Below are 25,159 nucleotides of genomic sequence, written 5' to 3'. Positions count from 1 at the left end.
ACTGCTGTATGTGAGGTTCCAAGGGACTCCAAACCCAGCAGGGTGGGACCGAGCTCCCAAGGAGCTCGAGGAAGTGACCAGCTCTCCCAGATTCATTTCTAAAGCTGAACAAAAAGACTGACCTTGGTCAATCTTATTAGAGCGCCTTTATATGAGTAAGGTTCCTTACAGAGCAGCCGATTCAGGGGGTGGTTAGTTCCCCAAATAAAACCTGAAAAACAGAAAAAACAAAGAGAATCGGCGCTCAAAAATAATACAAGTGCTGGCATCAATTTGATATTATTTAATAAAAGTAATCACATATATAACACATATATTCTAAAAGGTAATAAAAACTGATATAATCAATTAATGGACCCGTTTGGATGAGATAGATATAATCATAGTCACCAATTGGTGACTATGATTATATCTATCTCATCCAAACGGGTCCATTAATTGATTATATCAGTTTTTATTACCTTTTAGAATATATGTGTTATATATGTGATTACTTTTATTAAATAATATCAAATTGATGCCAGCACTTGAATTGTATTATTTTTGAGCGCCGATTCTCTTTGTTTTTTCTGTTTTTCATTTCTAAAGCTGGTCTGGGGGGGGGGGGGAGGAGCCAGTTACACATTAACAGATTTAAACTGCCTGGCTCCACTAAACACCCATCTATAACCCATCATTATGATTCCCAGCATACCCTAGAGATGAAAGAGAAAGACTCCAGCGGCTTTGATCCCTTTTTAATAAAGCTAGTAACATGTCTGCCCACACATAGATTTAATTAGTTTACTTCATATGCATTCCACCAAACTTCCACCTGATCTGACCGACAACCCACTAATCTCCATGCCTTGTCACACCTGGAGAGTCCTTAGGAAAAAAAAAGCTTCACCTCAGTTTCCACTCCCTATTTTTGTCATACAGATGTAGCACCGCTCATCCAGTGCCAGGGCTCGCCAGACCACCCCCACTGGTGAGCGGACGCTACAATGCAAGGAGGTGGGGGAAGGCATTGGGGACCAGCGCGAGGACCCGGGGGAGCTCCGTTGTAAGGGGGTGCGTGCCCTTCCAAATTCTGGCGGGGGATGGTGGCTGGCAAATCTACCGCCATCCCCTGCCTGAATGAGGGATGCTCCATCTGTACAATGCTGGGTTTCCTATGGTGTGGTAATGTATTGGCATTTCCAGGGATTATGTTTTGTGTACTAATTTCCAGTTCGCAATTGCCAAGTCAATTAATTGAAGTTTAGTTAAATATTCCACTTAAAAAAAAGAACAGTCGCTGTGAGCAAGGCTGGCATTTTAGCAGATATTTTGAGGATCTCTCACAGCAATGTTGGCACTCAAAGGGTGAACTAATCTTTAACTGTTATTTGCACTTATCCTAGTAAAGGATAAAAACTAATAAACTTTATGCAATTACTTGCTATAACCATTGGTTATCAGTGGATTGGGACAATGAGACCGATTCTGGTTCAAAAGTAGTGAACCGAATTAGGCCCCTGTCCCGATGGTCAGGGTTTGCACCTGCACATTTCTGTGGCGATTTACAATATCGCCGGGCCGTTCATACAGAGTGGTGCAGGCCAGGGTCGTGTGGTGGTGGGCTCGGGGGTTGCCCAGGGGAACGTCCAGTATCTCCACTGACTTATATTTTTGCGAAGGCAGGAGAAATCATTCTATGGTCGGCGACCATCAAATGATTTCTCCTGCTGTGGGCACATGTGAGGGGATGTGGCTTCGTGAAACATCCCTTCACATGGTTGCCAGGGGAAACGGCAGCGGGGCATTCCTGATTTGCCTGAGGCAAAATGTATATCCAGCAAAGAGTGCTGCCAACTGTAGTTGGTAGAATAAAATCTCAACACCTCCAGAGATACTGTATTTGCTTTGCATATAATTTAAATCAGGGGTTCTCTAATTATTTTGCAATGGGATCCCGTCAGATAATAAAATTATTACAGGACCGCAGCAAGTTACAGCATGTGTGGTCAGCAGACAAATGCACAACAGCATTTTTGAGGCACAAAACGTATGTGAAGTAACCGCTAATGCGACACTTAATTACACAATTGCAGAGATAAGCTCATTTTGGAGTACATGTCCTGTATGTGTTTTTTTAAATATTCATGTGAATATCTAAGCTTATATTATGCACTGCCTCGGTGCTTTGGGGATGGCAGGGAGGCAGTGGATGACAGGGGGCGGCAGAGGATGGCAGGAAGCCTGCCTTATGACTCCTCAGATCTTTTAGCCAGTGATGTGAGGAGTCTGCGCTAATAATATGATAGTATGAATTATATGGAAAAATATATAATACACAATTTTAATAAACATAAATTACACAGAATTATAATTGCATGTTTATAAATAAATGGCTAATATAGTATACATCACAAAGGCACCTTTTTTTATACAAGCACCCGTACCTTCAGGTCCTGAATTTAGACCAGGCATGTCCAACGTTGGCCCTCCATATGTTGTGAAACTACACATCCCAGCATGCTTTGCCACAGTTTTGCTATAAGAGAATGCTAAAACTATTGTAAAGCATGCTGGGATGTGTAGTTTCAAAACATCTGGAGGGCCAACGTTGGACATGCCTGATTTAGACCAACTGTCCCCAAAGAATATTAAATCTAAGTTCCTCCAGATTGTTAGTAACGGAGGGGTGCAGGTACCTCAATGCATGCTGGTGAGGTGGCTTTCCTCTGGTGAGACGGTAGATAGCGGTGTGGTTTTTGCAAGCTGGATATACGTATCTCCATTTGTGACAATTGTCCAGTGAAGGCAAGACCTGGATATAACTTAATATCCACAGTGGTAGCACAATAATGGGTGAAGCTCAAAATAGTAAATAATTTTAATCAGTGACATGGTGTAGATAAAATTAAAGCTAGCACCACCCGACGCATTTTGATGTTTACCATACAGTTTTTTCAAGGTCACTGACTGAGAGATTAGAGAAGTAATCAGCCTGACAGTCAGCATTATGGAGCCGCTACCCCATGTTTAGATGGTCAGAAACCACTTTTAGGGTTCAGGACCAACAGTTTGAGAACCGCTGCTTTAAATAAATTATGCTTAGTTGTTGGTTGTTGATTAAACATTCCTTCTGCATCAGGAACACACCAAGGCTATTCTTATGTATAGTGCCAGACAGGTGCTTTAAACTAGCAGTAAGATGCAGTAGAATATAGTTGTGAGGAATTCTGTAGACCTCTCACACCATAGTGATAACAGTCAATATACTACATGGGGACCTTTGAAATCTGGTCAAAGGGGACCTGTAAAACCCATTTTACTTACTGTGTTTTTCTAGAAAATGTGAATACTCCAATGCAATATTGCTGCATGATTGTATTTTCATGCATGATTAAAATGGATTAGGGGGGAGGAGATAATGCACTAAAAGATTAAAAAGACAGAGTGTGGAAAATTAACCATAATGATAATGCACTAAAAGAGTATAGACAGTGTGGAAAATTAACCATATGTTCAAATCTGAATACAGTAGTTTCCCAATTAGGAAAATAAGCCAAAAAAAGAAGAAAAAAATAAAAAAGTATTAATATGCAAGACAAGGCAAAAGTTAACTTACTAATTTCTTTCTTTCTGGACACTCGATTCACAACATATAAACTAAGCAGATCTAAGCTGATGGATGCTTTTTGGGGAGATTCCTGTTCTAACAGCTCCAATTTTGATTTCAGCTTCTTTTTTTCAAAGAAATCCTGTATAGATAAAGGGTTTAAAGTAGTTCCAATTCTTGAAACAGCTGTCAGTGACAATGCAAACACACCTAACTATGGGCCTTATTCTGGTTGGTGCGGCCGGGCCGTACGCGTACGTTCCGGGGTTTTTCATGATCTGCGCATGCGTACATTCGCTAATGCGCAGGCGCGAACACTCCACAACGCTTACGGACGGGTCTCTCCGTGCGAAAAAACCTGTACGCGAGAGTACGGCCATTGGGGGCGGCATAGGGGCGTGTTGAGGGGAGCGGCCGAAATAATGAGGGAAAATGGGCGTAAATATGGGCGTACACGGGGGTGTGCACCAAAAATGAGCGGTGCTACTACCGCACGATCGCCTAAAGCACCGTTCATTTCGGACACAAAACAGGCGGCCGCCAACCGCCAGCTCAGACCACCCCTACAGATACCGCATGCCTGCGTGCGCCTGGGTTTGCTAATTTACGCTGATTACTACTCAAACACATACACCTGAATGTAATAAGCAATGCTGCAGTCTATTAAGTCCAAACCATGATTTTACTACCTGCAAGCCACACACAGCACTCAAACACATTAAAAGCTTATCTTTCTATACTTCTCTACATTTAAAGGTTTGTTTAATTTAAGGTAAGAATCTTTTTAAGACCTGCTTATATATGCTAAGGTAGGTATTTGTTAAACAGTTAGACACATTCACTACGTGCTTTCATAGACTTTACACAGTAGCACACTCAATCTACACAAGTCGACATGTGTCAACGTGTTCACTCTAATACAAACATAGGTTTTGTATTTATGATACAATAACATAAACCACATCTAACACCTACAAAGTATGTTTCAGCAATGTTTTAAGCCCATGCCCACTATTTTGCACACAATCTTTGTATAGTACCCAAAATACAGAACTGTACCACTATCTGATCTGCTATGAATTGGATTTTACTACACTCTGGATGTAAGATGCCACCAATCACATTATTGCACTCACATCTCTCTAACAAAGGATTCCTACATCTGCTTATGACACTGTAAAATCATATATATTTAAAAAGTTATACATGTTTGTTCACAAGCAATTTTCTCATGTTTGGCCGATTCACACATCTTTTTTTAGGGAGGACACATATGCATTCCTACACAAATGTACCTTTTGACCCTTGTTTGTCTGCCTCACCCACTCCATGAGGAAAGCATTGTTCTGGACCTGCTTTTACCTACTACTGTAGGAGCTACCTCACCTGCACACAAACTGCTTTCTCACCTATTAAGTTGCTCTGCACATGTGCTGACACAAACTAATTAGCAGGGAAAAGTTGGATAGGAACATGGGAATGGCCATGGAGAGGGTTACACATGGGAAACTTCTACCACACTTCAACAAATGTTCAAAAATACCCTGGTCAGTAAGTACACATAAATGTAGTATTTGTTTCAAGAAATTACACATACAACAATTTTGTTTTAATTGGTAAAATAAATTTATTTGCTGTTCAGCATCACAGCTTATTTGACACTTTAATGTCATAAATCAAATAAACAAATAAAATAGACACAAAAATAAAAAAAACAGCCAGAACAAGAGGTTGCATATCTCCAAACATGTGTTACCCTGCAAATGCAATGGTGAAAGAAATGGGGACACCAGAATACGTACTGCAACAACCAGGGTGAATACTAAGCAAGATACACACCACCAAAAATTTATCCTGCATTTTTAGAGGTCAAAATAAGAACTTTAATGCCCATGGCACGAAAATGGATCGATGGCCAACTCAGGAAGTGGATGTCCAGTGCAATTTAAACATTTGGGGTCCAACCACAGAGGAAGTGAACCAGGTCTCATTATTTGGGCCCTTTTTTCCCTCTTTTAGATGGGGCCTTGGGGACAGGGGCCTTTGGCTCAGATGGCTTGCGGCGTCTTCCCCTAGTGGACACAGGAGGGTCAGCAGAGGTGGAAGGTTGGGGAGCAGCTTGGGGTGGGCCAGCAGATGGGGGATTGTCCCTTAGGGACCTGGCGGTGGTCAGCAGCTCCGCAAGAATTTCATTCTGGCGGCTGAGGTGTTGGCCAATGCTTTGCATGCCAGCCGCCAGAGTGTCATTCATGCGGTTGAAGGCCTCACACTGCTGCCTGTTTGTGGCCTTCCAATCCGCCAGAAATTCCCCAATCTGCTGCTGACGGATCGCAGCATCCACCCCTTGCTGCTCGATCCTCTCCAGCATCACCATCACGCTCTCATCCCATGTCTCCTGTGGCTGGGGGTGTCGTCTTGGTGGAGGCTGGACCACTTGCTCCACCTGTGGCTCTGCAGAGGAAGATGCTGCCGGTTCATTCTGGGTTTCTGCTTCTTCTAGGATAATAATTGAAAACAATGTCACCATCACATACGCACAAAAAAATATCTTTCAAAATACAATGCATTACTGTGACTTACCATCAAAAGCAGCAGCAAAGACCTCCGCCGGGAGCTCACTATCCATATTGGATATCCCCCTGACCTCGGCCACATCAATGACGTCCAAGGCGTCCTGCTCCAGGGGGGTATACTCCAAATTATCTGGCATAGGCCCTCTCCCGGTGGACATGCTGTGGTTGTACCGGTCAGTCATCTTCCTCTTCAGTGTCGTTTTGAAGTCTGTCCACCTACAAGTTTAAAAATACAAATATCACCATGAGATATGTGCACCACTGTGCTACGTGACATTTCCTAGTGTGGGTGATCTTATGTTTTTTAGCCATATGTGTCCCACACACACATTAATGTCTCCATTAGGAGGCATTTCAGTGTCTCATCTCATTCATTAGGCCACTAAATGCACATACATAGTTCACTTTGCAGAAATGACATCATCCATGGCCAAATTATGCACCTCCACCTGTTGTGAAACTACACATTCCACCATAGCTTGACAGTGTGGTTATTATGGAGTAATTTAACTATGGGATGGCATACTGGGATGTGTAGTTTCTCACCAGCTACATGTGCACAGTTTGGTCATTCTTGTTTCAGTAGCATCATATGGAACATGTTACAACAACTCTTTCAAAAACACACTTTCTCTTGTCCCATCACATACTTCACATGAGCAGAACTGTGCCAATAACCTCACATCACACCAATGGTGCATGTTTCATATATCAATGTGGGTTATTAGACATGGTTGTGTTCACATGTGACATTGAAGTGTAGCACTATCTACAAACACACCTTTCTATTATTCTCAAAACATACATGTAACATATGTACACACATATGACATTATCAGGGGGACAAACACACTTGCCTTTTCTTCACCGCTAGCCAATCTCTGACCACTGGTGACACCTGGTTCACTTCCTCTGTGATCTTGTCCCAAAGGTTTCTCCTTGCACTGGCACCCGGCTTCCTGGTTGGCAATTCGATCCATTCGCGTGCTCTGGGCACTAAAATTCTTAATTCTGCCTCTACAAATGCAGGGTTTCTCTTTTTGGTGGTGGTATCCTGCTCAGTCCTCACCCTAGATGTTGCAGCTCGTTTTCTGGTGGCCCCAGTTCTCTCACCATGCGCCTGCTGGGTCACACCTGTTTGGAGAGATGCAACCTCTTGTTCTGGCTGGTTGCTTGGCCCTTGTGGAGCTGGTGGAGGTTGAACAGGGCCTGTTAGTGAGGGGCCCGCTTGGTCTTGCAGGCTACTTCTCTCTTGAGCCCTCCTTCTCCGCTCCTGTTCCCTCTTCTGCAAAGCTTCAAGCAGGGATTCTGCTGTAGCTCTCTGTAGAGCGTCCTCAGCTGCGGAATCGTCTGAGCTAGACATGTTTGCAGCAATTCTGGCCTGCATCTGACTGAATATTTATATGTTAATCTCCCGCCATGAACAAGGGGTCGTATATTTTTCCCCGCAATGTAGTTGCTAATTTACGCCGATATTTCCCGCCGATAATTGCCGCTTAAATTACGCAGGTCTCAACGCACCTGATCAATCACCTGTATATGCACATACACAGGTTGTGGAGCATTGTGTGCTACATCGTGAAATGTGTGCACCTCTCATTCCAATGATGAGTGTTGTCAGCTGGTATCTGTTGGAGTTCGTGTATGCTTTGTGAGTCACATTTCAAAACATCACGTTATAATGCTTTCCTTACATATGTAATGAGTATGAAATTGTCATACACCAACATGTTGCATTGTGCCCCTTTTAGCAGCGTATTTATTAGTAGACGGTTGCGTGTATTCTTTTCCGCACACTGTATATACAGTACGTCTCTCCATGGAAATCGGTGTATTGTGCCCCTTTTAGCAGCGTATTTATTAGTAGACGGTTGCGTGTATTCTTTTACGCACACTGTATATACAGTTCCTCTCTATACATTGAATGCATGCTGTTGGTTATGGTGTGTGTATATCGGAACGGTCCGCGTAAGTTTCTATTCGCATCCAGTTTGTTAATGTAAGAAGGATTAATAAAGTTAATACTAAACAAACAATTTTTTACACCAATCAGCAAGCACCAAAAGTGATATATGTACCTGCAATTAATAACTGCGCCATTGCCACTATGACTTCAACCAGGGCTCGCGCGTTTTCGACCCAGGAGCTGCTGGCCTTGGTTGAGGTCATGGACCGTCGGCTGGGGCCCAGGGGCCCATATGTGTCCAACATGGACAAGCGGCGGGCGTATAATGCTGCCCGCCGCCTAATATACACCCGGACCGGCGTCCGCAGAAGCCTGGCACAGGTGGAGCGCCGCTGGTCTGACCTGCGCCGGCGGCAGCCAGTGTTACTTTGCTCTATTCGCCGCCATATTGCCCGATGTAAGTTTTTATTTACTAGTATGTCTGCGTTTTTTTGCAATGTTTTCTGTACTTTTTATAAATATGTTCCTGAGTATGTGGGTGTATATGGGTGTATAGGGGGTGTATAGGGGGTGTATAGGGGGTGTATAGGGGGGGTTTAAGTAGTTGCTCAGTTTTTGGGTGTAGCATATCAATTAGTTTGCATGATAAATGTCTGAAATATAACAGCAATGATAATTTGGAAGGTTATGAGCATGACTAATGTGAATTTTTCTTTCCCCCTTTTTTATGAAACCCAATCTTCGATTTCTATGCCATCAACATGAACATTTCAGCACGGGCAAGAGCACGCATAGAAGCCCGGGAGCAGGCAGCCCGGGAGCAGGCAGCCCAGGAGCAGCCAGACGAGGAGGAAGAGGAGAAGGAAGAGGAGGAGGAGGAAGAGGAGGAGACAATGGGTCCAGCTGGGGCCCACCAAATTTCGCCATCCCCTTCCACCAGCCCCTCCCCAACCCCCGCCCCCTCCCCAACCCCCACCCCTACCCACTCCCCCTCCCCAACCCCCACCCCCTCCCCAACTCCCACCCACACCCCTACCCCCACCCCACCCCATTTCCAACCCCCCTACACCTCTCCACCACCCACCCCCAAACCTCTCCAATCCCCACTCCAACCCACTACCAGTATCCCAAGTCCTATCCCATCCCCCTTGCTCCTGACCCCCCCCAACCACCCCACACCCAACCAGCGGCGAGCAGGATGGCTCAACTAGCCGTAAGTAAATAATGTGTCTAATGTTTACCTACACATTTCTACACATAAACAATCACAACAACCACATATGTGTATCCAACATCAACATTAGTTGCAACATATCACTGCAGGGCGACCATGAGGTGTGGCCTGTCCTTCTCCAGGAACAAGGGTCCCCTTGGTGTTTTTTTTTTAGTGTGGCCATGCCTCACCCCTTGAATAATTGACATAACAGTACATCCAATGACATATCCGACATTAGTGGTGTTGTAGTTATGTGGATCCAGGTGTTGTGTAACTCCACTTCCCAGCATGATGTGCAACATAAATTTATAGATTGTTTTGTTAATAGTGTGTGAGGCCATGCGGATGCATGCTTTACAAACATAGCTTTAGGCCTATAATTTGTACAGCAATGTCCTAAATTTTAAATAGTAAGGAGTGCTTAAGCCACAACAATGTCATAACCCTTAAATATCACAGCCTAATTGTGAGGTTAGAGGCGAGTCCCCCAAAACAAAACTACCAATTGGGATACAGCATACATTCATCCAAGAAGGAGGAATCTATTTAATGTTATGTAATATGTACAGTATGTGTGTGTTAACATATTAGTTTTTAGTACTGTGTTTACAGCATACCCTTCTTCAATGTAGTTGAAAAATTTATGTGGCCTTCACACTTAACTCACAACTTCTTATTATGTACAAATACAACAAACATTTGTGTATATGATATATTAAATATAATGTTTTTTTTTCCCTTCACTACAGACACTGAACAGCACCAGGAGGAGGTGGCAGCGATAATTCGGGAGATCTTCCTGACCCTCCTGTATTTGAACATCCTTTTTGCCCAACTGGAGGCCCGCATTTAAGTTTAGACCAAAAGTTTTTATGTTTGTATGTTAAAATTAAAAATTTCGGTACAGAGAGAAGTTGCCTGTGTTGTTAATCAAAAATATGTTTGCAGGTTTGTAAGGGCAGGTACATACAGATGTGTAATGTAAGTTATATTTGTATTTTGATGTGAGGGGCAACGATTGCTGTGTGAATGTGTGTGTTTTTGAGTTAAATAACACATAGTGAAAATGCATGAATGTTTAATGTTGTTCGATTAAAACATCACACATAACATCAGGGTAGGTATACATGTTACACATTTTGGACAAACTAATTATGGACATAATTTAGTACATACACACAAACACCAACATAAATTTATTTAAAAGTAAAAGCAATGTGGGGACACATAGATAGTGATTAAAATGCCACATTAGAACATAACAAATATACATGTAATGAGGGTTAAAATGTTGTTTTATTAGGGTCTTTATTAAGGTAGACAATTGAGTTAATAGAAAACAATAATTGAATAACAATTAGAATAATTAATTATTTGTCAGAATTTTAGTTGAAAGGCAAGATTTGCAGGTCCATACATGTGAAGGGTATGCCAGCGTACACGGACGTACGCTCACTCTCACGAGCGGTGACATAAGCTGAGTTTTCCATTGAAAACAATAGCGACCCGTCCGTGCAAGCTGGCGTACGCTCAGATTTCCGCAAGAAGTCGGTGGGAAGACGGACGAGAGACGTCCGTAAACGGTGGCGTACGCTCTGTTGTACGCCAGTTGTCGGAGTGTAAGGGCTGGGCCGTCCGTGTACGTTGGCGTACGCTCAATTGTACGCCACTCCCCTTTGACGTTGTTTCTGGCCGTACGTATGCGGCTGAGTTGTGGGTGGACTTAACCTCAACGGCCGCGTACGGAGAGCGTACGCTAATATGGAACGTACGCACGTTTGGCCGCTCCGATCAGAATAACCTCCTATATCTTTTAACCAGAACCATTATCTTTACTATTACAATTTGTCAACATTTTTTAATAAAGTGACATTAATGCAGGATGCCAGGCACAGAGGAAATGTAAGCAGAACTCCCATGTGACGCTTTGTTGAGTCCTGTTGGAGACAGTGCGCTATATAAATGAAACTTACTTAGTTGCTAAACATTTTCGAATCTGAATTTATTTTCCAGAATTAAAATTTTGGTAAAATACATCTGGATTTACAGAATTAGAAAATAATCATAGCATTTCTACTGTATGTGTATTTAATAAAAGAAACAAGGGGTATTTATGGATTGTGTACTTTATATTGTATAATGAAGTACACAAATCAGGAATCTAAGGGTCCTAGACTGAAAGCTGAGGGTCCCCTCTTTCCATGGGTACAAGAATTTAAAAAATCGGCCCTGGGGTACCAGAGATATCTGACTTCAAAGCAGTGGACCCCATCCAAGACTGTTAATTGCTGTTCCCAGTCAGATATTTCAGGTTCTGTCTGACTTAAGAGTGTTTCTGAGGGTAAATTCCAAAAGCTGGGACTCTCCCCACTTTGATGAACACTAGGAGCTTGTCTCTACTATGCCCAGAACCAGATATATCAGCCTTCCAGCAGCTGGTTACTGCTCCAGCTCCACACACCTGGTATGTAGTTTTATATTCTCGTTGGCAGATTGCTCTGCCTCCTGAACTCTGATCCCCTAGTCCCCAATACCATTTGGTAGTTTTTAATTCCATTAAAAGCTAAGAAATCTATTTCTGGGAACAGGAGATATCTGCAGTCAAGCAAGCTGTCCTCCCACCAGAAAATTATGAATAATAAGCCCACTTCACTATACACCCTTACTCTGCATAATAAACATGCTGGGTGGTAGACCGTGGAAGTTATGTATCAGGGCCCCTTCATTCAGCCCAATGCCCCCTTCTCCCACCCCATCTCCCACCATCTGTGCAGTAAAGGGGTAATTAGTGGAAATTACTGATCCAGGCCCTACATGCTGAGAGGTTGATATAATACCCCCTACCACCCGTGGTACATCAAAGCTTCCGCTCATAGAACCCCCCACCCCTACCGCTGGAGGATAGTTAGGGGCCCCAATACATAGCTAGGGGTCTACACTTCTGTTATATATGTGTGTGTGTGTGTGTGTGTGTGTGTGTGTGTGTGTGTGTGTGTGTGTGTGTGTGTGTATTATTATTATTTATATACATTTGGTCTATCTATAATACTTTAACTGACCCGGCATATAATGGGTCACACCTGTGTCCATCTCTGTGCTTTGCTCTGCCCCTCTCTGGAAACCCCCTTCTGAAAATCCTGCGTTTGCCCCTGGAGTGTCCTGGTTTTCTGTTAATTTATACTATATTTTTAAAAATATACAACCTGGGGGCACCAGAGCACTGCAGTCTCTAGTTGTATAAAACCTCTCCATGGTGTGCTGAGCGATCGGTCTATGGATGTCGCTTTGAACGCAGCCACCATCTTTCCTAGAAGGCGGGTGCAGAGATGGACTGAGACCTGTTTGTGCTGCAGTACCTGACGGACTAGCGACTGAAGGTACTGAACCTTGTCCAGAGGCAAGAAGACTCTCTGGATGGATGTGTCCATAATCATCCCCAGAAATAGCAACCTCTGAGAGGGCCAAAGCTGTGACTTTTGAAAATTGAGCATCCACCCATGATATATCAGGGTACTCTGATCAACCGAATGTTGTTCGACAGAATCTCTGGTGTGGCCGCCTTTAACAGGAGGTCCAAGCAGGCTATTATCATGACCCCCTGCGAACAAAGTAACTTCATCATCACTGCCATGACCTTTGTGAATATTCGGGGTGCTGATGATAGGTCAAAGGGCAAGGCCCAAAACTGTAGGTGCTGATCCCGAACAGCAAATCTTAGGAATGCCTGGTAAGGTGGCCAAATAGGGATGTGTAAGTATACATCCCTGATGTCCAAGGACACCAAGAATACTGCATTCTCCAGACCCGCTATAACGGATTGGAGAGACTCCATCCTGAACTTGACGGCCTTCAAGAAAGGACTGAGATGCTTCAGGTGGACAATGGGCCTGGCCGGACCGTCCGGAAACATACAGGAGTAGAACCTGTTTCTGCTGATCTTGTGGTACAGGAGTGACCACCCCCGCATTCAGTCGTTTGTTAGTAGCTTCCTCCGACACAATGCGCTTGTCTGGAGAACCGGTTGTAAAAAAACGGTTGGAGGGTGATGTCTGGAAGTTCATCTTGTAACCTGAAACAACTAAAACCCTCAACCAGGCATCCTGACAAGAGTGGACTCAAGCGTCCACAAAGAGCAGAAGACATGCCCCTACCTTGGGATCCCCTAAGTGAGTTAGAAGCAAGTCATGCTGAAGGTTTGGATGTGGGTTTAGGGTCAATATGGCCGGTGGAGAAGGCTCCCCGGCCATGGCATCTGATTACTCTAGTGGCCACCCCGAGGATGGCCTCGAAATCTACTGGCCAGGTGAAAAGGACCAAAATGACGGCCCCTGAAAGGTTCTACAAAGGGGCAGAGGAGCTGCTGTAGGCAGAAAAGGAGATATACCCTGTGTTGTCTGAGATCCATTTGTCCAGTTCTGGACCGAACAGAACCTCTCCATTGAAAGCCAAAGCATCTACAGCTCACTCAGATTCAGCATCGGCCTGCCACGAACATAGCCAAAGTGCTCTACATGCTGAGACTGATAAGGTTTATATTCGTGCTGCCGCAATACACATATCTGTAGACGCTTCGGTGAGATAAGCGGCTGCCTCACAAACATGGTCATCTAGAATCACCACTTCTCCCACAGCAGGATTTGATTTCAAATCTCTGGAAATCTGACAGCCCAGATCTCCATAGCTTTGGAAACCCAGCAGCCCACCTGTGCTAGGTGTTGCAAAACACCGGCAACAGTGTAGTTAGTTTTTAATGTTGTCTCTAATTTTCTGTCAGAGTGTTAATAAAGAGAAGAGGCCCCTGGGACAGGAAGCAAAAGCTTCTTTGAGAGTCTGGATACCGAAGGGTCAACAGCCAGTGGTGTCTCACTCAACTTTATACTATGAGAAGGTTAAGAATATGAGGACAAAAATCTTTGTGATATTTAAAAAAAATTTTAAGGGTATTTCCGTGCAGCCTGTAAGTGAATATCTAGCTCCTCAGAGACAGGAAAGGTCGACGCCTATTTCTGTCTCTTACCAAACATAGTAGATCAGTATGGGGCTTGATCCTCATCCTGTATCTTAAGTGTTAATTTGACCTTGTCAATTAAATTACACTTCATGCAGGTTACCTTCTTAGAAGTACCTCCTGCCGAGTAGCTCAGCCACGGCTGGCCCTGTCCCCTTACAATGACACCTGTTTTAAAAAGCCCGCTTTAATGGCCGTCTGAGTGTGTAGCGTGGAGCCAGGGTGATACTCCCCACTACCCAGCTGCCGACGGCGGTCATGCCAGCGGAGGACCCCAACATGCGCCGAACGCAGAGGCATCTGGATCTCACTGTAAGAGGATACAGCAGCGGGTACTCTGGCGTGCACCGCAAGCTGTGGCAACAGAGACCCCCCCCCCAATACAAAAAAATATGGCTGAAGGGTGCGCAATTAAACCAAAGTGCTGCTAAACACAAATCCACGGAGTAGAAACACCTTAGACTACTCAATACGTGATACAATGGTGAAAAGAAGTGAATCTGTAAGATAGCGCTCAAAGGTAACCAGATATAAGGTGAATAAACCTTATCAAGTTAAAAATATGCAAAATATACAAAACCAAATAATACTCATCAGAGATCAACAGGATAAGTATACAATAGGCGGAATGAATGATCCAGAGTATTTAGTCAGATTCTCCCCTTAAAGTGGTGACTTGTATAAAAGCATAAAACAGTGGGTCCAACGCAAACAGCAGGCATATAGATGTCAGGAGAAGTCCTTCAGTCTGGGTCCCTTGGTCCGGAAGCAAGGGGGGCTCAGTCCAGGATACTCCACTGCCACAAACTTTGACCAGAAGACCACGCTGTCCATGTAGTGCAGGATACACGCTTACTGTAACGCATTTCGGAAATGAGTTCCTTCGTCAGAGGGGAGTTCCTATTATAAACAATATTTTTGTACATATCGTCTAATGTGTACACACTATATCGTACATGTGGGCTCCTTAGCGATGTTCTCCATCATCTATACAAACATGAATGCTGCATGCACCCTTACAACCCTCCCTCCCCTCCATCACTCTGGCATTGGCAAGTGTGTATGCACTTGCCAATGGCAGCACCATTGCTAGGTCTTGTCGCTGTGTACACAGTGGGCATAATTCAATGCTCTTTTGCGAGCTGTGATGGCGAACAGTGCTGATCGCTCGCCGTCACAGTTCCCGGTTCAGTATTCAACTGATCCCCCCTGTACACGCCGTTTCCACCTCGCTGAATAGGGTGAGCGTCCAGCGCGGGGGTTAAACGGCTAAGGGTGCTTGTTTTCGGCGATCCTCGCCATTTAATCCCCTCGCTGGCCACATTGAATACGGCCCATTGTGTAATGTGTTCTAAGCTGTACTTTACAATTGGAGTACATAGGAGAGCTAGTATTAAAATCAATAAAATTTGAATTTATTGCAGTTACTTTTTGTTTCTGTCTTTCCCGTTTGAAAATGATTCTGTTCCTGTAGACAAAGAAAAATAAAGAAATTTGCATCACACCATAACCAGGAAACCTAATGCATTAATAGGCCTATTGCTTAAAGTATATTTGCGACATACAGTATCTCCTTACTCAAGATGTAACAGGGAGAGACTGCAGGTAATACAGATATATATTTTTGGTACTCTTTACTTAGTTGGGCGCCCGTCGTGGTGATCGCGGGTACATTTATGTCTGGCCGCGACGCGACCGACGCGATGCCCGCGATTTCCCATTGAAACCCATGTTAAACATGGAAATCGTGTCGGTCGCGTCGCGGCCGGCCATAAATGTACCCGCGATGCCTGCGACGCGATGCTCCCGATTTGCCATAGGAATCAATGTTAAAAGGCCCGATGGACACGATTTTACTGTTAAATGCCTCAATGGACCCGATTTGGCCATAGGAATCAATGTTAAATGGGCCACAGAGCCCAAATAAGCACAATTAACCCTTAAATGTCCCCCCAAATTTTTAACGCCACCCCACGATCCACGCCAACCCGAAGCGTGGCGAGCGCAGCGAGCCCGTGAGGGGCGGCGGTACGCATCCTCTGACCTTTTCATGCCCTACTATCCACTAGGGCGTGGAGTGAGAATAGAATAGTGTGGCGAGCGCAGCGAGCCACCGAGCCCGAAGCGTGGCAAGCGCAGCGAGCCCCGCGAGGGGACGCGGATACCTTCACAGTTATACGCGTCCCCTCGCGGGCTTCACAGGTGTCCGTGGCGACGCGGAGACCTGTGAAGCCCGCGAGGGGACGCGTCTACCTGTGAAGGTATCCGCGTGCGCTCGCCACGCTTTGGGCTCAGTGGCTCGCTGCGCTCGCCACACTATTCTATTCTCACTCCACGCCCTAGTGGATAGTAGGGCATGAAAAGGTCGGAGGACGCGTACCGCTGCGCTCGCCACGCTTCGGGTTGCCGTGGATCGTGGGGTGGCGTTAAAAATTTGGGGCAACATTTAAGGGTTAATTGTGGCTATTTGGGCTCTGTGGCCCATTTAACATTGATTCCTATGGCCAAATCGCGGGCATTGAGGCATTTTACATAAAAATCGCGCTCAATCAGCCTTTTTAACATTGTTCCCTATGGGAAAATCGCGGTCATCGCGGGTAGCAGATTTTTATGTACCCGCGATTTACCCGCGATGCCCGCGATTTTTACCCCCGACGCCCGCGATTTCAATCGCGGGCGCCCTTTTAGGTAAAGAGTACCATATTTTTATTTATTTATTTACAGTCTCTTATATAGGCAGCCAATTACTATGCGTTTTAACAACAATGAAAAAAAAAAAACTGTCATTACAGACAGTCAAAGGGTAGGAAAGCCCTGCTCGCAAGCTTACAATCTATAGCCACACTCTCCGAGCACCTGCCATATCACACTTGCAGCTCACTGAAAAGCATTAGCTGCGCATGGCGCAGCGTAATGTATCTGAGTTCTGGGTGTGACTTGCTGCGCTATGTGGGCACTAGCATCCATATCGATAAGCGTGGCTATATTAATATCTGCCGTAGTCCATCCATTTCCAACAGCAAAAGCCCCCGTAGGCTACTAATGCCATCTTCATTTAATATTAGCCTATAGTAACCTGTGGGCTACTTTTTGTGTGGCATTGGTGCATGCATAGTAGCAGCACTGAAGGAGGGAAAGAGGAAGCAATGTGATTGCATTACTTCTCACTGATCCTAACAGAACCCCTGTCATGGTGACTCAGAAATGAGGACCCCCTTATATCGCCGTCTAATTATTGGGGGCAGACTAAAAATGACAATAATTAGGACCCTTAATAAGAGAACAACTTTTTTATTTGAAACAAGATGGGGGAGATCTGACCATTTGCAGGCTGTTTATGAAAAATGACAGGAGCTGGTTTGCTGGTAGTCTAGGCCCCATTTATTAATGCATTTGATGTATTATAAACTCGTAAATGTTATTTGCAGTTTGCAGCTATTTATCATTGTAGATAGCGCTATTTTAAAGCAGCACAATTTACACTCAATATGCCCATTATAAAAAGTACGATGGTACTTAGCAGTCATTTTAATTTACATTGCGGAATTTTGTTAGTCAGCGCTCACAACACTGTTGCCCTGGTGTCCCCCTCCGGTGTCTGGGCTATACCCATGTCTGGCAGTGGCTGCCATGGTTTCAACAGACTAAATACAATAAGTGTTTTCAGTTAACTGAGGCTGTAATTGCGCTCTTCGGTCATGACTGATAGACTGCACATGTGCAGGAAAGAGAGAAGACAGAGCATGAACCAATTTCAGAAACAGAATAATGGCTTAAATCAACTTGATAAACATAATTTTTGGGTCTTTTAATGCTACCTCTTGCTGGCAAAAGCATCAAGTTGAATAAGCTGTTGCTGCTGCTAGCTTCTCCAGTGGCTATCTAATTTGCCCTGATGCTATGCACTCCTCCACTGATGCTGGGCACTTATCAAGGATTATGCTTCTGATGCACCTAAAGCACAATCTGCGAAAAACTGATCCCATGTGTTAAGCTGGCCATACACCTACAGATTTATCTTCAGATCTGGCTGGTTGGAACAAAAACACGGTTATGGATGAGAGCAAATGCTTGGAAATGCTGGAAAACTGACAAACTGTCATTCAGAAATTACCAGATTTTTGTTCCAACCAGCCAGATCTGAAGATAAATCTTTAGGTACCTTTACGCCACGATCACGGGTCCTTTTTCAGCTGATAAATACAACCTCTAATTCGTGACTGAGATAATGACTATCGGACATAAATCACAATATAAGGAATTTTATTAGATACCCCCTTAGTATATCTGCTGCTATATCTCTTTAAAACTCACAAATGCATATACAAGAAAAGCCCCAAGGTACAAATAATTCACTTGTGCACATGATCACCAGTTACTGAATGACATACATTTATCATCTAAAGGAAAAATCCACTATTTTAAATGAAGGTGCCCCAAGTTAGCGATGGACATCAGAAGCCCACCATCAAATCATTGCTGGGCATCCACCATCAAATCTTGCGATGGTAACTGATCATCGCATTAAAAGGGGTATGGGTGAAAACCGGACCAGGACAAAACCCCCGGACCGGACATCAAACTCTGCATTTTGTAGCTTGTAGCCTCCGGTCCGGGGGGTGTCCTGTCCGGGGGTGTCCTGTACGGGGGGGCTGCCTGTCACACCTGTCACCAGGTAGAGGAGGAGGGGTAGAATAAAGCCTCCCTGTTTGGTCCGGGCATGTAACAAAAACCGGACGGTCCGGACCACACGGGGAGGCTGTAATCTCCCCTTCCCGATATCCCTGGTGATAGCTATCAACGGTATCCCCCCGGACAACGGTATCCCCCCGGACAAGACACCCCCGGACAGGACACCCCCCGGGCCGGACTCTACAAGCTCCAGACTGCAGATTTTGATGTCCTGTCCGGCGGTCCGGAGTCTAGTCCGGTCCGGTTTTTACATAGTCCCCATTAAAAGAATTTGGTAGTAAAAAAATTCATATGTTTGCGCCTGCATGCATGGGACTGGGGACAAAACCATTGCACCATCAAATGTTTACCATTAGATAGCGGCAAATGTCAGAATGCCGCAATTACATGGTAAACCCACTGACATCACAACAAATACATTGATAGTTGCGAATCGTAGAAATTCCATCCCTACCCCAAGTCAATGCGTCAATGTCAGCATTGAGGAGATTGGGCACATCCTTTGCCCAGAGACTGATTCAGTAAGCAATGCATACCCTCCAACTGTACCGAATAAGCCGGTACAGTACCGTTTTTTATCGGTCTGTACCGGCTAAAAAAAAAAGTACCGATTGTACCGTTTTCTGGCCATTCCTCAGGTCCTCAGACTCCGCGCTGGTGATGCATAGTCTTGAATGGGCCCCGGCTGGTGTAAAGCTGAAATCTAAGCCAATGCACCCATTCCCAGGGGTGCATTGCGGTCTGTGCAGCGTGCGCCGTGTCATGACGTCACGCAGCCCTCGGAACTGCAGCTCTGTCACTCTGGGGCTGTCCACTGTGCCGTCTCAGACGCCCCTGGCGCATGCGCTTTTTGAAATTGTGGGCGCCACACACACAGAGCAGCCTTGACTTGAGGGGATTCTGGAGCGGCCGGGCCACGCAGCCTCTCAGTGAGTTGTTCATTTCATTTTAAATTATCGGGACTACAATTAAACACAGCGCCTTTGGGTTGCTATGTGGAGGGTGGGAGGCAAAACATTCTCAGTACATATTTGAAAAGGGGGTATGACCACGCCCACTTTACCCGTGGCCACGCCCCCTTCTCGCATGTGTACCGATTTTTACCCTTCATATGTTGGAGGGTATGAGCAATGTTGTCCTGTTCCTGTCTAAAATGCCCACAGGATGCGAGATGCACTGTTGTGCTATGTGATTGCCACAAAACGTCCTTCTAGTAGGCACCTGAAAATGACGTGACCATCTCTTTGCTTGTATAATACGACAATGGTGCAATAAACAACTCTACACATAGCGCTTCCCAGGTTAGGCATAGATACGACAAACAGCACTACGGCATTACACAGGAGGCAGGCAAGAGTACACTTACCGGGAGCCACCGACCCAATTCATGGTGCGTAGTGTTTGGGCAACGCCAAAAGCAGTCTGTAAGTTGAGAGAAGCCCCGCGGCGTGCCTGAGGTAACAGTAACGGCTGTGATATGCCACGTGACCTAGCCGCGCGGTAATAAGACCCGCCGTGTCCTCCTGGTCTCCTGTCATGTGAGCTAACCGCGCGGACTGCCTCAGTCACCGGCGCGCGGCTAGCTCAGCCCAGCGGAGGAATACATCTCTCAGGCTCAGCTCGCTGCTATGCTGCTGCGTAGGCTGCTGGGAGCGGCCGGGAACTGGTCTGGTGTTGCGATCATTAACTTCTTATTAGGCTCCTGGCTGCATTATTGTTCTCCTACCTCCTCGGTTAGTATAAAATACCCAAGAACTCATGGGTGAGATTTAATAGGATGAGATATTCAGAAAGTGAGAGATTTGGGCAGAAATCTCCACATTTTTTTTAAAGCGGCAATCATTTACACTGCAAAATCAAACTGGTTTTGCAGTGTAAATGATTGCCACTTTAAAAAAAAAGTGGAGATTTCTTCCCAAATCTCTCACTTTTTGAATCTCTCATCCTATTAAATCTCACCCCATATGTTATACATCCTATTGTACCAATAGTTCCTGGCTGAATACGCACTATTGTTACGCTGTCATGCATAAGCCTTTTATATGCTTAATGCATATACTTGTTGTTGTACCATTTTCTTTTCTCAATAAAAATACAATTAAAAAAAAAAAAATACCCAAGACATACATTCAATTTCAACACACTTGTTCCTTCCCCAAAGCAAGATCTACAGTAATCTGATGTACTGCAAGCCTAAATAGTTATTGTTATATAGCCACAGCTTGCATGTCTGACCACTGACACGGGCAGCCTTCTGGCAACAGGGAATGGGATTGCATGCAAATCGGCCAAATGCAATCCCATACCTTTCAACTTTCAGGTACAGAGAAGAAGGACGTATACGCAGGGCCGGTGCAAGGTTTCTTGGCACCCTAGGCAAAACTTTTGCCTACTCTCCCCCACCCATGGCAGCTGGGGGAGGAGGTGAGGGTGGTAGTAGTAGTAAGGACTGGGTGGGGGGTAGTTATAGTGGCACAAGGTAGCTGGGGGAGGTGGTGAGGGTAGTAGTAGTAGGGACTGGGAGGGGGGTAGTTATAGTGGCACAAGGGAGCTGGTGAGGGTAGTAGTAGTAGGGACAGGGAGGGGGTAGTTATAGTGTCACAAGGTAGCTGGGGAGGTGAGGGTGGTAGTAGTAGCAGGGACTGGGAAGGGGGTAGTTATAGTGGCACAAGGTAGCTGGGGGAGGTGGTGAGGGTAGTAGTAGTAGTGACTGGGAGGGGGGTAGTTATAGTGGCACAAGGTAGCTGGGGAAGGTGGTGAGGGTAGTAGTAGTAAGGACTGGGAGGGGGATAGTTATAGCGGCACAAGGTAGCTGGGGGAGGAGGTGAGGGTAGTAGTAGTAGGGATTGGGAGGGGGTAGTTATAGTGGCACAAGGGAACTGGTGAGGGTAGTAGTAGTAGGGACTGGGTGGGGGTAGTTATAGTGGCACAAGGGAGCTGGTGAGGGTAGTAGTAGTAGGGACCAGAGGCGTAGCTACGGTGGAGCCGGCGGAGCGCTTGCTCCGGGCGCAGTAATGTCACCTGGCGCCGGAGCTTGCACTCTGCCGCCGGCTCCACTGCCCTGCTCGCCCGCTCCCTGCCCTGAGAAAGAAAAAAACCCGGCCAGCGCTCTCATTGCGCATGCGCCGGTTTGGGAGCTATGGGGGAGAGAGACAGCAGCGTCTGCAGTGCTGACTGCGGAATACACCCGCGCGCTCAGCTCGGCTCCCTCTCCTAAGTCCAGGACCCAGCCCCCCGCCTGCCTGCACTGTATAGTGCACTAGTAGCACTTCAAGACGGAGCTGCTGCCGTCAGAACACACCGCAAGACGATGCAGCTCCGCAGAAAGCGGCAGGCTGGCAGCAGCTAGAGGTCAGAGGGGGTAATTTTACAATATCAAGCATGCACTGGGGGTGTTTAACAGTGCTGGCAGTGTGAACCTGCACATTGTCCGGTCACTGACTAATAGGCCCAGCGACAGGGGGGGTCTACAGTTTTATCACTCCCCCCCTCTCTCCTGCCTCACTCCCTGCCATGTCTTCCTCCCTGCTCTGTACTGGCCTACCCCCTTTTATGTTTTATGCAATGTCCTGCTCCAACACCAGTCCCATTCTGCCTGCCACTCTGTACCACCCCCCTCCCTACTGCAAATATACTTACCCTTCCTCTCTGGCCAGGGTCTGTCTGGTCCTGTAGCAGTGAAAGTAATTGGAGGGGCAGAGCATTGAGGACCTATTTTATATACCCCCGATGCCCGCCCAGGATCGCATTGTAATATGCAATAGTATCTTGGGGGATGTATCTTCACTGAAAGGAACCCACTGTGCGATGTGCACAGCCATATGCATATACACATATGTGTGCACATGTATGGTCAGTGCTGATCCCCCCGGGTAGGGGGGGGGGGCGCGAAACATGCCCTTGCTCCGTGCACCATTGCACCTAGCTACACCGCTGGTAGGGACTGGGAGGGGGTAGTTATAGTGGCACAAGGTAGCTGGGGGAGGTGGGGAGGGGAGGGTGGGAGATGTAGAAGATACTGGGTGGGAGTAGTAGTGGGGACACAGATCATCTGGATTTAGCATAGGCTAAAGGGACACACTCACAGTGTGATAGAGGCACCCACCTAAATCCAGAACTCACCATACAGCACATTCATCATTCTTATTTTTCTGTCTTGCTACTAGTACTGGCGTTCTCCTGGTCATAGAGGTCTTAGGAACTCTGGGAGTAAGGGGTAGTCTGTAAAGTACATGCCACTATTCAAGTGTATTCAACACTATTTGAATACACTTGAAAAGGGATATATATAGTTTACATACTGTCCCTGGCTCCCGTGTGATCTAAAACACTTATCTGTCTGACTGCAGCATGAGGGGTAGGGAGAAGCACGGATGATTTCTGTCCCTGCCTGCCTATACTGGGGCATGCTGAACATACGTGTTTCTATATTGAACAATAGGAGGAAAAAGCAGCACTATAATGAAGAGGGGGTGCCCTGTTTACCCTGAAGATTGCTAAAGTTTGGCCAATGGCCACAGCTTTTTGCCTGACAGCCGTGGAGTCAGCAGAGGAGCTTACCCGGCTGTCAGGATCAGCATACTACAGTGAGCACAGGCAGACCTTGTCCCCGCGCTGCTGCTGCTGCCCAGCCCACCACACTGGCTGCGTTACAATAAAAAAAACAAATAGCATTTTACCGATGACCGGGTTTTAGTGAGGGGTTACTGCTCCCTGCTGCTACGGTCTATTTATGTCACCTGGTTACTGTTCCCCAGCCTGCTGCTCAGCTGCTGCTGAGAGACTGCTGCAGGCAAGGAGGTACTGCTCCCTGTGGCTGCTGTCATCTGTATAGCGCTGCTCCTGGTGAGAGATAGGCTTCTTGTTGGGCTGAACAAGGGGCACCCTCCAGCGGCCAGCGCCCTAGGCAGCTGCCTAATCCTCCCTAGTGGTAGCACCGGCCCTGCGTATACGTCTGCCCGGAATTAGGGTGTGTCCTATAATGGCATCATCCCATGAGACCACGCCCCCGTTTTGACGCTGTAGGTAGGGATGGCAATAGTGCAACTGGCCATCGATAGTGTTAAAATATGCAATGAATGACCATTGATATTTGTAACTATTGATGCTCATTCATTGTGTTTGAATGATTGGCCTGTGGGCCAATCAAAACACGGGGCTTAGTGGGTGACGGGGGCGGAGCTATGCTCTGTGCCCCAACACTTTGATAAAAAAAATAAGCAAAACATTGTTTTGCTGTAGAAAAGAAAGAAGAATGGTGGTGGAGCACTAAATATACTGTGAATTCAGTTTAAAAATGAAGTGATAAATTGATCAATTGCGTATCACATATAAAAAGATTTATTCAATCTAACATACAGTTAGCTAATGATAAAGATGCATGTTATAAACAAGTTTAAAATATAAAAAAATGCCCTCAATATTGTGGAATATTTCAAGGAAAATGGGAGGTATACATAGGGGGATATTCAATCTCCGTCGAGCATCTCCCGTGGGGGAGATGCTCGACGGGCCCTATTCAATGCTGTCTTCCCCGACAGCATTGAACAGGGTTTCCTGCCAGAACGAGCCCGACATCTCTAGCTGTCGGGCTCGTTCTGCCGAGAACAGCCGGGAAGTGACGAGCTGCCGGCTGCAGCTCGTCACTTCCCGGCCGCAACTCGCGGCCACGCCCCCTTCTCGCCCCGCTGCAGGCGGGACATTGAATCCCGCCTGCGTGTTCTCGGTCGAGCTGACCGAGAACGGGACTGGGTCACGGCAGGCGAGCAAGCTCGCCTGCCGTGACCTGAAGATTGAATATCCCCCTTAGTGAGAGTCCCGCTTGTTCCTATAATGCTCCCCTGCTGAGGGTTAGTCCCCCAAAGGTGGTGTCTATGTGAAAACTGGTATGGTGGGTGTCCATAAACCTGACTGGATGCTCAGGCTACACTCTCTGTTGGATATTGGACTTATTTACTGTTATCCCACTTGGACCAGCACCCCATGCCAACCCCACCTTCCTGCTCTTCATCTATCACCCATTATCCAATTCAACTGGAATATTGAATCGGGACATCACCACCTGCTTATTATTGGGGCCCACCTTTCCGTGAACCAGGACCAACTGACACCAGGCACGACTGAATCAAGGCATAAGGCATCCAGTCAGGTTTATGGACACCACCTTTGGGGACTA

General features: G+C 46.0%; 1 protein-coding gene across 3 annotated transcripts in view; it reads right to left on the bottom strand.

Moving 5' to 3' along the window:
- The window catches only part of REDIC1 (regulator of DNA class I crossover intermediates 1), a 90,867-nt gene that overhangs the window by 53,192 nt on the left and 12,516 nt on the right, over window positions 1-25,159 (bottom strand). For 2 of the 3 annotated variants that reach the window (XM_083182941.1, XM_083182943.1), the window contains exons 2-3: window positions 15,721-15,760; window positions 3,599-3,731 (exon numbers count right to left, since the gene is read on the bottom strand). In XM_083182941.1, the coding sequence (XP_083039067.1) occupies window positions 3,599-3,731; window positions 15,721-15,760 (173 nt within the window). Of the gene's footprint in view, window positions 1-3,598; window positions 3,732-15,720; window positions 15,761-20,350; window positions 20,708-25,159 lie in introns of those variants that run through there. The other variant, XM_083182942.1, reaches the window with a different exon arrangement.

Source organism: Crinia signifera, chromosome 4, assembly GCF_055691185.1.
Source record: "Crinia signifera chromosome 4, ASM5569118v1, whole genome shotgun sequence".
In the NCBI taxonomy this organism is placed as follows: domain Eukaryota; kingdom Metazoa; phylum Chordata; class Amphibia; order Anura; family Myobatrachidae; genus Crinia; species Crinia signifera.
This window is presented reverse-complemented; position numbering and strand designations above follow the sequence as displayed.